General features: G+C 43.8%; 1 protein-coding gene across 1 annotated transcript in view; it reads right to left on the reverse strand.

The window, feature by feature from the left end:
• The window catches only part of Anxa5 (annexin A5), a 29877-nt gene extending 17579 nt beyond the window's left edge, over positions 1–12298 (reverse strand). The window contains exons 1-4 of the mRNA XM_003477007.5: positions 11980–12298; positions 11858–11895; positions 1375–1459; positions 341–435 (exon numbers count right to left, since the gene is read on the reverse strand). Of these exons, the coding sequence (XP_003477055.2) occupies positions 341–435; positions 1375–1459; positions 11858–11895; positions 11980–12283 (522 nt within the window). The 5' untranslated portion in view covers positions 12284–12298. The remainder of the gene's footprint in view (positions 1–340; positions 436–1374; positions 1460–11857; positions 11896–11979) is intronic.
• Between the last annotated feature and the right edge of the window lie 717 nt (positions 12299–13015).

A 13015-nucleotide genomic window follows, 5' to 3' on the forward strand; every position in this document is an offset into this window, starting at 1 on the left:
CATATCTGGGTTCTACACCTGCAGGTTCCACCAACTTCAACTGAAAACATTCAGGTGAAAAACTGCATTGGTACTGAGTATGTACAGATGTTTTTGTGATCCTCTAAATAAAAGAGCAGTTATACTGTATTAGCTACCGACATAAGTAAACAGGATGGTATCCACATGCTGCATGCAAATGCTATTATCATTTCATATAAAGGACTTGAACACTGCACATTCTATACCTGCAGAGTCCTGACCGAGTCTCTCACTGCAAGCAGTGAGTCTCTCACTGCAAGGAACTGTCTTAAAACCACAGCCCCACTCATGCTGCACCTGGGGATGAGGGTGACCTTACCCTGCCAAACAGAGTCTTAAAGGCCTCAGCAATTTTCTGGCGCTGAGCATTACTTCGGGCTGTCAGCAAAGTCAGGATGGCCTCCTCATCGGTGCCTGTAATTTGGGATTAACAATTACAAATCGGCTCCACCACACCCACTCTCAGTAACCCCCAAAGCCAGCTCCCCACTCAACTGGCTTTCTTCTATGAGCATGTAAAATATGTATTAATGTTTTACTGAATAATTTATTCAAAAAATAAAGCTGACAACATACAAAATGCTTTATTTCTGGTGTACACTACCCTCTACCCCCAATGCATCTTGAGATAGGTAGAAAAAACTCCTTACTTTTTAAAAACTGAGGCTCCTAGTTTACCATGCAACAAATAGTTACTCAAGTAACAGCTATTCATGAGGCACAATAGGCTGCTGCTACAGTAGACTGGGAAAAGAGAAAGGTATAGAACCGGGCTTCAAATTACAGATAATGTAGGTGTGCAAAATACAACACACTAACACAAGGGGAGCCTGAATGGCAAATGGTTCAGGGGAAGTGTGTGTATTAAGTGGAGTTCAAAGGCTGTCTCCGCTTGACAGGAGGCAGAAAGGAGTTTGGGGGAAAGTCCACGGAGAAAGTGACACCCACAACAGTCCTGAAGAAGAAAGGGATTGTGAGAGGCAGGAATGCAAGGAAGAAAGTCAGGCTTTGAGAAAAAGGAGAAAGCGCAGTGTCAGGAACATGCAGGGAGTCCAGGACTAACAGACGACCCAGACAGAGCAGCAAAGGTGGGCGGGGCTGGGGATGCACAAGACCTTGGGAGGCCAGAGCACACAGGACATGGTGGGGAAGGAGCCCCAGTGCAGGGACACGAGTGACACATGAAATCCCTCCGATGAGAGGTCTGTAAATGGCTGGAAGAGACTGAAGGATATCGAGGATGACCCACAAAATTATTCGGTTACCTTAATGTGCCTACAAATTTCACCTCATTATTCTAAAATTAGTTAATTTGTTTTATAAAATTAGGAACAAGCGGGAGGTTGAACTTACCCAGGCCTTTCATGGCCTTCCGAAGAGTTTCTGCATCAGCTCGATCATCAAATCCAGGAAAGGCAGTCACTGTGCCTCTGAGAACCTGAGACGGGGAGCACAGTAAGGCTGTCTATAGCGTTACAGTGTGGCAAAGCAGACAATGGAAACAGTCGCCTTTGCTCTGTGTCATGTTCAACCTCTGCATAAAGTTACCATTTGGTAAGGTTTATGCCTCCTTTAGAAACTCGACCATTTGCAACTAGCAGGACCAATTCAGCATGAGCAACCCTGAGTCATCAGCAATCCGTTAGTGGAAGGCTGGCAGGCTTTCACTTCCCCTGGGCATCAGATCCTCAGTGATCATGCCCCACCTCCATGCCCTGGTTCAGAGAGGGCACTAACCCTCTGCAGTCATTTACACTGAGTCTGGCACTTTGATCCAAAAATATGCCAAATCTGCATTAAAACATGACATCCAACCCTGAGCACAACCCAAAGCAAGGCTCTTATTTGATACATCATCACCCTAAATCCTGTTCTTTATACATATACATGTGGAGATATGACAATAACTCACCAAGTCCTGAAAACATACTTTGTAATTTGTACACCCTAAGAATATGCTGGAAGATATTGTTTAAAAAGGCTTCCAGTTATACATACTTTTTAATAATCAAAATGTTAATATTTACCCTGTATCACAATATCATTGGATCCTTAAACTCAGAAGCCTTTACTAACACTGAAACATAAATTTTTATCCTATGATAGAGGACTCTCCTTGCATTTACGTTTACCAATAAATGCTTTTGAATTCCTCAAACTCCTGTTAATGTACTGTCTAAAGTCAGGGAACAAATAACTACAACAAGAAAAAAAAGGCTGTCTGATTTATGCTACTATATGTTTTATAATGAATGAATGCATAGAAATGCAGTCACCTTCAAGAGGAAAAAATGTTTATATTAGCAGTATCTTAATACTGATCAGATTTTAAACTATAAGCAAGAGAGACTGCCATGGGAAAGAACTTCCATAGCACCCAGCACCAAGCTCAGCTCAGTGGCCTTCTCTCCTTAGTGGCGCTAGACTATGATTCCTGAAACAACTTTCATGGATCCAACAGATCCTGACACAGACTCTCCTTGAGCATATTTTAGACTGGCTTCTCTGAGCTTGTTTTCTCTGTCCACCTGGCTTGCCCTGCTATAGCAAGAATTCTGCTAAATCAGACTAGAAAAGAGAGACCCATTTTGAATTTTCTAATTGCCCTATTATGGACTGTCTGAGTCTCCCCCTGGAATTTATAGTTTGAAAGCTGTGCCAATGAATCTTAATTCACTGGGCAGGCGGCTGGATCACAGGGTTGATTACTCTCACCGGCACATTGATCCTGCAGTGTTCACGGCTGAACGTGCTGTTAGAAGCGGGCCCTGGGGAGGTGGACCCTTAGCATGCTCTGCTCTGCTCTGCTGTCAGGACACTGCATAGTGAGCAGCCTTGCTCTGCCTCGCCCTTGCACCACGATGTTCATGGCTTACAGCCAGCCAACCACAGACCAAAATCAAACCGTGAGCCAGATGAACCTCTCCTGCTCCAAGTTACGAGTGCAAAATATTTTGTTTCAGTAACAGGAAAGGTGGCTAATACAAACTCCTATCCTATAGTGTGATGGTACTAAGCGGAAGGGCCTTTGGGAAATAATTTGGATTAAATAACATCTTGAAAGCAGGGCTCCCGTGAGTCCTCAGGGGCTTGCTCAGCTCAGGCGTTTGCCATGTGAGGAAGTATACAGAAGGCAGACATCTAAACCCAGGAGAGAGCCTTCACCAGAGCATGACCATGCTGCATCTCTAGCTCAGACTTCAGCTTCCAGAACTGTGAGAACTAAATTTCTCTTTAGAAGCCACTAGTCTATAGTATTCTGCTTTAGCAGCACAAACACACCAAAACATCCACTTTGTGTCTCCTCATCCTCCACCCTCACCACCTGATCACCCTAGTCTGCCTTCGGAAAGAACCCTGTTAGGTCAATTTAGCAAAATTCCCCCTATATCCCATGTGGCTACTTAGCAACTTTCCTTCCACTGCCTCTGTAGTTGACTGCAAATTCCTGTCTTCACTGCATTCCAAGTTGAGCCTGGTGTCTCTCCCCTGTGATGATACTCATGGCCCACATTACCAATCTTGAATCAGTCTTCCTTGCCATTTTTAATATGTGTCAGAAAAACCTCTGCTGTGAAAAGAGGCAGCTGTGAAACAACCTGCAGGTTAACCTAAGTTCATGGAGCTTCTCCTGATCAAAGCAGCAAAAAAACACTAGCTGAGAGAAGGGGCATCCTTCAGGACAAGAAGTTATTAGAGTAGAAGGAGAAGAAATTGAAAAAAATTCCAAATGAAAAATTCCAATTCCAGTTTTGTAATCTTCTATAGCATGCCTGCTATAGAGAAATGCCAAGTCAGCCATCCTGAAGCCAAATCAGAATCATGCCAAAGTTACTTCTGTTCCTGTTTTTCCTTGCCATTTTCATGCCACCAAATTTGATTTGATCAGGACTTTTTTTTTTAAGACAGAGCCCCACCCAGTTGCAAAGGGTGGCTGCAGACTTTCCTGCCCCAGCCTCCCTTCCCTCCTGGGGAGGTGCTCTGAATGGCCTTGCTGTCGCCAGACAGCTTGAATGTCTTCCTGTTCTCTGCAGGATGACATCTGCAGGTTTTGTATTTTTGTGTGTGTGCACCTCCCCAACTCCATAACCTTCCTCTTGCTGTTTTCTATTCAAACTGACCACCTGTCGCACTCTCCTGAAATAGTTAACCATATACCCAAAGTACCGGATCATTTCATTTTTTCATAGTTCATGCATGTTGAAAATTACCCTTAGTACTTCTTTGCTTTTCTGATCATGGCTGTTAAATTCACAAACAACTTTCAAGACCTATTTTGGAATTTTTTCAAATTTCTTCTCCTTCCACTCTAATAATTTACTTTCCTGGTCACGCAGTCACATTATTCTGATCTAAGCTTTGTGTGTATGCATGCTGCTGCACTTAATTATACAGTACGCCTGTCATTTCTGTTTCAGTGATCATGACTTTTAGTGCATTATTTGGAATATAGGAAGCATACTGCAGAAGGCCTACGGTGAGAATGGCAGCTTATACCTGCTGAGTGTGGTTGGCGTCAGTGAAACTACACTGTATTCATGCAGAAAGCCAACAGTTTAGAAAGGTTTTGCAAGTCTCCCAAGTAACTATCAAGCAAGCGCACAGGCTTGTGGTTCCTAAACTTATAACTACACAGCCACACGGACTCCCCAAGTCCAGAAGAAACTGCAGAGGGTCATGCATACTGCCGCCAAAGGGGTAATGCCAGAAAAGGAAAGAAAGAAGCATCCACTACCTCAGGAAAGTCTAGGATCAAAGAGCTCCCCTGGATTTGGTAGAGAGGAGGTCTTCAGTGCAGCGAAAGCATGGAGGCCACACTAAGAGTAAACTAAGAGACAGAGAAACCGCCTCTTAAACACAATGGTGGATCTGGCAGTAGGCTTTGAAGAAACTGCTAGAAGAGAGTTAAAAATGGGAAAGGGGTTACAAAGCGAAAAGAGGCATTTTCTCACAGGAAAAAAAATCTGACCCTAGGGACTAAGCCATACAACCTAAAAGATTGAAAAAAAAAAAGTCCTTAAAAATCTCAGCTATTTGCTCTGAAGAAGAAATGACTGCTGGCCATGTATTTAAGAGCAATCGCAAAATTATGAAAGAGTTTTTTCTCTACATTCATACGATCAGAGTTGTTTGCCAAAGCAAGGCCACGTAGCGGTGTGTAGGGGACTGATGTGAGTCACAGATCTGAATCATGAGGGCAGAGCCCTTCTTTGGACATCCTGCCCAAGCCCATCGATGCCCACACAGCTCTGCCTACAACTCTGGCTCTAGATGAGTCACTCACTGGGCTTCCCCGTTTCCTGGGATTCCCACATTTCGTGAACCTTAACTCCTATTCTAAGCAGGCTCTGGGCTCCCTGCACTCAGCCTCCGTTTATCTCATCCCCCCCATCCAGGACTCACCAAGAGAATCTCTGTTTTCTTAGACCACACAAAGACAAAATGTACAATTCATGCTTGTAATTCTAATCTTCTAAAATACCCATTCTTTAGCTCTATAATTCTGTTGACTTTTTCCTCCTGTAAATTAGAAGTTCTTCTACCTCCCACCCCTCACCCAAGAAAAACTAGAAATGCCAAAATAAAATGAGTAAAATTAACCAAGCGAAGGGTTGCTTTTTCTACATACAGCATTTAAAGATACGGGAAAATAATATATAAATAACCATCTCAAGTTTAAAGAGGAGAAAACATTCCTGGTCAGGAATATGTTAAATAAAGCTTTCCTAGAGGAACAAACCCTCTTAACCTTTCCAAATATGTAATCAAAGTTTAATCAAACACCCACTCAACATTCCACACAATACTATCAAGAGCCCATAAACTATGAAGCAAACTAGCAAAGTCAAACAACTGCTATGCAGCTGTGTGGGGTTTTAAGTATAGTTCTCCAGAGCCTCAGGTTTCCAAAAGCCTCAGGCAGTTGATGGAAAGGTCAAGAGACAGAAAAAATAAAAATGGGACAGTTCCGTCCCTCTCTTTCAGTCAGAGCGCATCAGGTTGTACCCCCAACATGCATAGCTGAGGTCCACTAGCATTTCCTGTGATAATAAATTCTACCAATGGAAAAAAAAAAAGAAAGAAAAGAAGAAAAAGTTAGTATCACCTGATTGTGTGTTTGGCTGCAAAGTAAAATAAATACCAGAACAAAAATGAGGTCCTCCAAGCGAAATGGGGGGGAGGAGTACAAATTCAACAGCTAACAAAGACAAGATCTCAACCTCTAATCCTTACCCTTGTTCTAATCTCTCAAAAAAGATGAGTATTTTGGTACAAATCCTCGAAATCAAATTAGCCTACGCTTACTTGTGCATGACTTCCTTTCCTTTTCTTCATTCTTCAGTCTCATTGTTGCTGCTTACTATTTTGACCTCTTACCTTTAACCTTTTTCTTAAGGTGAGAGGAGAAAAAACAATCACTGTAAAATATTTTCACGGGGGCATGATTTAATCCTTGCTGTGTAATTCTTAGGTGTTAGGTGTTTTTTTAAAAGTTCCTACAAGAGGAAGGAATGCCTTCTCTGGGCAAACACCAACAAAGCGGCAAGTTATAGTGTGTGTTCCTAGAAGGTGCCCACACTAGTAGCAGTGATGCCTGGAGTCTGCTGATTGAGCAGTGGTATCAGTCTCCTGTGAGCTCACACTGGAAGTCAAGAGAAAATCTGCTACTTTATCTAGATATTCAACTGGGCATTCTGTGAACAGTATTTGAAAGCTGAGTCACTAACCAATTCATTCATCCCAGTCCTTCAGAAAACAGTCAAGTATATAAAAAGTGTGCACACAAATGGTCATTTCTCTTCCCTTTTATAGCCTCACAAGAGGTATAAATCTAATGAACATGACTGGACCTTGGCAAGGGTAGGGATATGAGGTGGCTTCAAATCCATTTAGTTGTAGGAAGAGATAAATAATGGAAACAAATGGGTCTATAGAGATAAAAGGATTTAAAGGTCATACATATCTTATGATTACTAGAGAGTGCTGCCTAAATATTTCATAAGGATTCAGCAAATCCACTCTATCTCTTCTCTGCTTCAAACTTACACTTTCTCAAAAATTAAAAAGAAAAAAATAGTCAGGGTCAAGCCAGCCAACCAGCCAATGGTCTGGGCTCCCCCGACACCTCAACCGGCAGCCAGCGCCCCTCACACCCCTACTCATGCTCTTCTCTCTCATCGGATCCGAAGTCTCGGTCACTCTTAGTTTAAGACTCAATGGTCTCACTGGGATTAATGCCACAGATTCCTAAACAGTCTTCCCATACCCAACTTTCCTCGCCTTCCCTCTCCCTATCCCCAACCCACCATCACAATCCTGCAACCCACAGAAACGCAACCATCACACTGGCACTGGGGCAGTCGTCAGATGCAAACCTGACCTTGACCAAAACCAACCTATAGCTCTCCACTGCCTATAAAATAATTCGTATTATTTAGAACTGGCTCCTATCTTTTATCCTGACACAAGAGGCAGAAATCTAAGGAACACGACTGGCCCTTGACCAACAGCCAGCTATCTGGCATCCCTTCTAAGACATGCCACTCATCCACCTCCCTGCAGCTTCACTTCAGCAATATCCCAGAGTCAGGTAAACTCTTTACACTCCCTGAGCATTTATATCTGCTGTTGTATTTCTTTATTTGTTTCCCAAAGGAACCAGGGTGTGCTGAATTCTAAACAACTGTTCAGTGACTTGCAACACCGCCAGAGGCTCTGCACTGACTTCCTTCTCAGTGTGCAAAATGAAGACAAGAGTCAAAGGGATCATGAGCTGAAACAGACTCACCCAGAGAAGCACAGGCCCTGGATAAACAGGTAACCTTGATCTAAGATGCCTAGATTTCGGCAGCTACAGACATGTGACCTTAAAAGTGAATCAACAGCCCAAGAGCGCTTCTGGAATAAGCCTCCTCACACACTGACTTGTTTACATCGATCCTTCTTGCTCTGTACAGTCTTTGTAAATTGGCAGATCTAAGCCAACCCAGAATTTTTTTTAACTGAACTTTATATGGTTTAAATATATAACATGCAGATAACTCAGATATATTCATGAAATTTCTAGTGAGCAACTATGCAACCTATTTTTCCCTTCATGACATTTCTGCCCCCCTGAATACATTAAATCTTCTTAAATAACATAATTAATGAAATTAAGCTCAGATTTCTCAAAATCTATTTTTTTTTACAGTTTATCTTTAAAAAAATATAAAAACCTTAAACTGAGTGCCTTTTTTTTTCTTTTTTTGGTACCTGGGATCGAACTCGCAACCCCACGCTTACAAGTCAGATACTTATGCTGCTGAGCTAAATCCCCAGCCGAAATGAGTACATATTAAATAGATCATACAGTCATGAAATACAACCAACTATTAAATTTTCCAAAGCAAAGAACATGAGTCCATGTACTTTCAAGTATTTATGAAACAAGATGGGGTGAAAATAATTTGGCTCTGGCTAAAAAGTAAAACAAAAACACAGAGTAAGTTAAGAAATAAGACCTAAAGCAAAATTTGTATTTCTATAATCAGAGGTTGGCTACAGAAAGATTTAAAAACCTATCTTTAAACTGGGTGTGGTGGCACACTCCTGGAACCCCAGCGCTCTAGAAGGGTAGGGCAAAAGGACCTAAACATTCAAGTCCAGCCTGGGCAATTTAGCAACTTTGCAACACTTTGCTTCAAAATTAAAAAATTAAAGGGCTGTGGGACACAGATGTCAATACCCATGCCAGAAAAAAAATGAAAAAAGAAACCTATTATTAAGCTGTCACTCTCTATCATAGTACTCAGCTGATAGAATATCACATATTTCAAAACTAATTAGGACCAGAAAAAGAAGGGCAGATCAAGCGGCCTCCAATTGGAACGTATCTGTCCAACATGATAATATAAATTATTATTATCAAATGATTGTTCCCAGTCCTTTCGCCACAATTTTATTTCCTTAACCTAACTTAACTAAGGTAAAATTTTAAATGAAAAACTACTTCCATTTGAATGTGAATTTAAAATGCAAACAAATACTAAAATACAAATATACACAACACTAAAACTTTTAGTAATACTTAATTTTAAAAACCTCCAACGTATCTATCAGAGATCAATCTATACCTTCTAGTTAAATTTTTACCAAGAGATCAGTCATGACCTGCATAGATAACGGATTTCTCAATTTTTATATACACTGTTGATCATAATATAAGAAATGATATGGAAGCATTAATTCATAAACATGAGGAATTACTGTGAAAGAAAACTGCATTTTAATTCTTCAATAAATAAGGGACATTAGTATTTAAATAATACATTTTCAATTACTGAAACATGCACCTCTGTGACTCAGGTATCTGACTGCATTACTCTCCAGCAGTCCCTGGAGTAGAAGCCGGGCTTGCACACCCACAGGTCAACCAAAGGTCCTTTCACAGAAACACTTCAAACCTGACACTGAAGCTCCAGTTGTGCTACAGTTACAATGGACCAATCAAACTTTAAATAGTGAAAGTGCAATACCATAATATGGGCATTCTTTCTGATGTAAAGATAAAGATAACAAAACTCCAGTTTGGCCTGGCACGGTGGCATATGCCTGTAATCCCAGCACTCAGGAGGCTCAAGTAGGAGATTGGTGAGTCAAGGGCAGCCTGGAAAGTGAGTTCAAGGTCAGCCTAAATTATACAGTGAAATCCTGTCTCAAATGGATGGGGAAAAAAAACCCAAAAACTGCATCATGCTACAAAATATTTAGCAAAATACTTTACTTCAATGGTTTCCCAGAAAAATTAGCAACAAAACCACAGCAAAATACAACACTAAACTTTCTTAATATTAGTTGTAACTTTTATGACTAAAAATTGATTTTGATAAAAACCATCCTGGAGTTACACTGTGATAATGACCTTGTATGTAATTTATAATGCAAGACATGGTTCTCCCAAGCTTTGCATATTGTCTTTAACACTATTATTCTTTGATTAATTAAAATTAATGTCCATGATTAGAAAATGTGTTCATTTATTGAGTCTTGGATAAAACGTCTATGTAATGAAAAGGACTCGATTGAAAAACTTAAGACATTATAGAAATTTACAAGAGATAGGAGAAACGACCAAGCAAACAAGGAAAAAAGGAATTATTCTTTAATGTTCCTAAATCATCATGTTCATCACCATACAAAAATATCAGCTAGAAAAGATAACTCTTCAGAGAAGGAAAGTTAATTCCATCTAAACGTATCCTTGCTGTGGGGAAGAACCTAAGCCAAATTTTCCACTTGAAGTAATATGAGAATTGGGTTTGTTATAACAATTAAATTCAAAAGAGGAAGTCAGAATGGGGCACCTTGTGAATTCAATTAAGTTACCAGATCATCTTAATCCTACCTTTTTCTCTTGTAACAGACCATGAAACCTTATTCAATTTTGATAAGTTAATCTGATAACAAGTGAACTACAAATAAGAGAGCACTGTTTGTGTAGTTAAAACAATTAACGTAATTATCTGAACTCTGATTAGCCAGTTACATTGACAAGATATATAAACAGCTTTGGCTTGTAATATATTTGAGAACTGATAGCTTATTCATAAAGAACTGATAACTTATTCTATACTGTCGTTAGTTAAACAGTAATGTGACCACCGATGAAGAACACAGCCAGGCTGGATTTGGGCGGGACTTCTTGCTGGAGGGTCATCAAAGGAGAGTCAGTCCAGTTTACTGAGCTGGGTCTTCTACGATAGGGTGGGGGTAGAGCGAGGGACTTAAATGGGGTGCCCGAAGGGGGAATACATAGAGTGAGAAAGGCTGAGTATGCGGCCACAGCAATTGTAGCTGGGACGGGTGTGTCTCCAAACCCAACAGGCTTTGCTCCGGGCCTCGGAGGTGGCTCCTGCCTGCAGGAAAGGGCTGTGACCCTTCTCCGAGCCCTGGAACTCGGGTAGGGACTACGCAGGTGTGCAGACGGGGTCAGACCTATCATACAAGATCAGCTGTTTTCTCTTTGAGACAAGATGCTTCTGTATTGTTCGAGGTTAGCCTCAAATCCAGAGCTCCACCCCACCCGGTAGTTGGGATTACAGAGGTGCGCTGGCTGCCCTGACCAGCTCTGGTCAACTTTTGGGCTATTGATTTTGTAAATTAAACTACGTTCTCTTTCCTACACTTTCATAAGTATTAGTAAGAGAGGGGGTAAAAACGCCTACATTGGGAAACCATCTTTTGAAACAGTCCCAAGTTAAATTCAATCCAGAACTTGTTCCACGAGTTCATTGCTTAAGAAAAGCAATTCTTCGGTCTAATCTTTAGGGTAAAGAAAAATTACAAAACAAAAAGGAATCAGCGCTGACCAAGAACAGTTAGTTCCTTGTAGTAAAACTGAGCTGAGAACAGGAGAAAGCTCCCTTAAGCTCCGCTGGAAAAACCACCGCCCACCCACGGTATTAAAACACAGGAAACTTTGAGGGAACAAAAAGAGGGCCAAAGGAGGGGAAAAAAAATAGGCGTTCCCTCACATGACCACGATGAGCTGTTCTCGCTCCGGTTCTAATTTTATCGACTCTTCGGATTTTGGGGAAGGGCTCTCCACACATTCGCTCTAGGAGACAGGGGTAAAGGGGCGCCCTGGGCCCGGCCACGTCACCAGCTGCGCAGAACCCGGGCCAGGGCGCAAGGCTGGCTCCAGGACACCGCCAGGGGACGGGGCAGCGCGGGGCCCCCAGGAGAGGGGAGCATTCGGGGCGCCCCTCCGCCTCGGCGCTCCTCTGAATCGCAGGGCCCCGCCGCGCTCTGCGAAGTTGCGGGCGACCCGGGCGGGCTCCGGCGCGCAGCCTACCTGTGCCATGGCGAGCGCTGTGGAAGGGAGATGCGGACCTGCAAGAGAGTTCGGGACGCACGTCAGCCCCGCAGCCCGCCCGGCCCCGCAGCGCCCCCTCCCCGGGCCGGGGCGCCACTCACGCAGGCAGCGGACCCAAGAGAGCGACTCCGGAGCAGAGCGCGGGGCGGGACGGCGGCCGAGGTGCGGAGACCCAAGGTGAACGGGACTGCGCAGCACTTCCCGCCGGATCCAGGATCCGATGGGAAGCGCGCCGGCCCCGCCCTGCCCCGCCCTGCCCCGCCCCTCCCCGCCAGGCCCCGCCCCTCCTCCCCCTGGCCCGGGCTCAGCGCGCCTGCGTGGGCTGTGGGGCGCGGCGCTCCTGGTCCCGAGGCGCTGCGCCCTGGGTGGGGCCCGCGTGTAGCTCCCCCGGCAGCGAGGCGGCATCCTGCGGGGACCGCCTGTTCTCCTGTATTCCAAGAAGAGGGTGTGGGGAGCTGTCTCCGAGCGGGCTTTGGGACCCGAGGCCGCCTCCTCTCCCGGGCCGCGGAGCTCGGCCTGGCTCCGCGCCTGCAGGGCGGGGCGGAGCTCTTGGAATCCGGGCGGAGTCCTCGCCGCAGAGCACTGCGCGCCTCTGGCTGCGGGAAGTTAGAAGCTCATTTCCCAAATTGTTTCTTGCTTAACTTTTTTTTTTTTAACGTGCTAATCATTGCTTGTTAGATGGCCCCGTGGTGTATTGGGGGTGTGTTTAAGTGTTTCAAAATCTCTGCCAGGAATCGAGTTTCTATTTTCAAAACCTGCCTGTAACTTTAAGGTTAAACTCGATACACGTCCCGTACGGGTTCAACCGAAAGCCTATAATCCTACGTGGGCGAGGGAGAGAGGGCAGAGTGCCTGCAGAGTGCTGCGCTAGGATGATGCTGGAAAAGCAGCGGCGCAGGAAGTCAGCGCGCTCTGAGACTCGCTGCTGCGGGCACCCAGGGCGCGAGGCAGAAGCCCAGGACACTGGCTGTCCTGTGCGAGACACAGGTCACAGATGTTCCAAAATGAGAAGTGCACAGTGCTGTGGAGACTCTGGACAGCAAATGAGCGCGTAGTTTTTGAGAATGAAGAAGAAATGACATGAATGCTATTCTTTGTACAGAGTTCCTCATTTGCTTATATCAGTGAGGCACATGC

The sequence above is a fragment of the Cavia porcellus genome, unplaced genomic scaffold (genome assembly GCF_034190915.1).
Source record: "Cavia porcellus strain 051 isolate PalLab524CR breed Dunkin Hartley unplaced genomic scaffold, mCavPor4.1 scaffold_14, whole genome shotgun sequence".
Taxonomy (NCBI): Eukaryota; Metazoa; Chordata; class Mammalia; order Rodentia; family Caviidae; genus Cavia; species Cavia porcellus.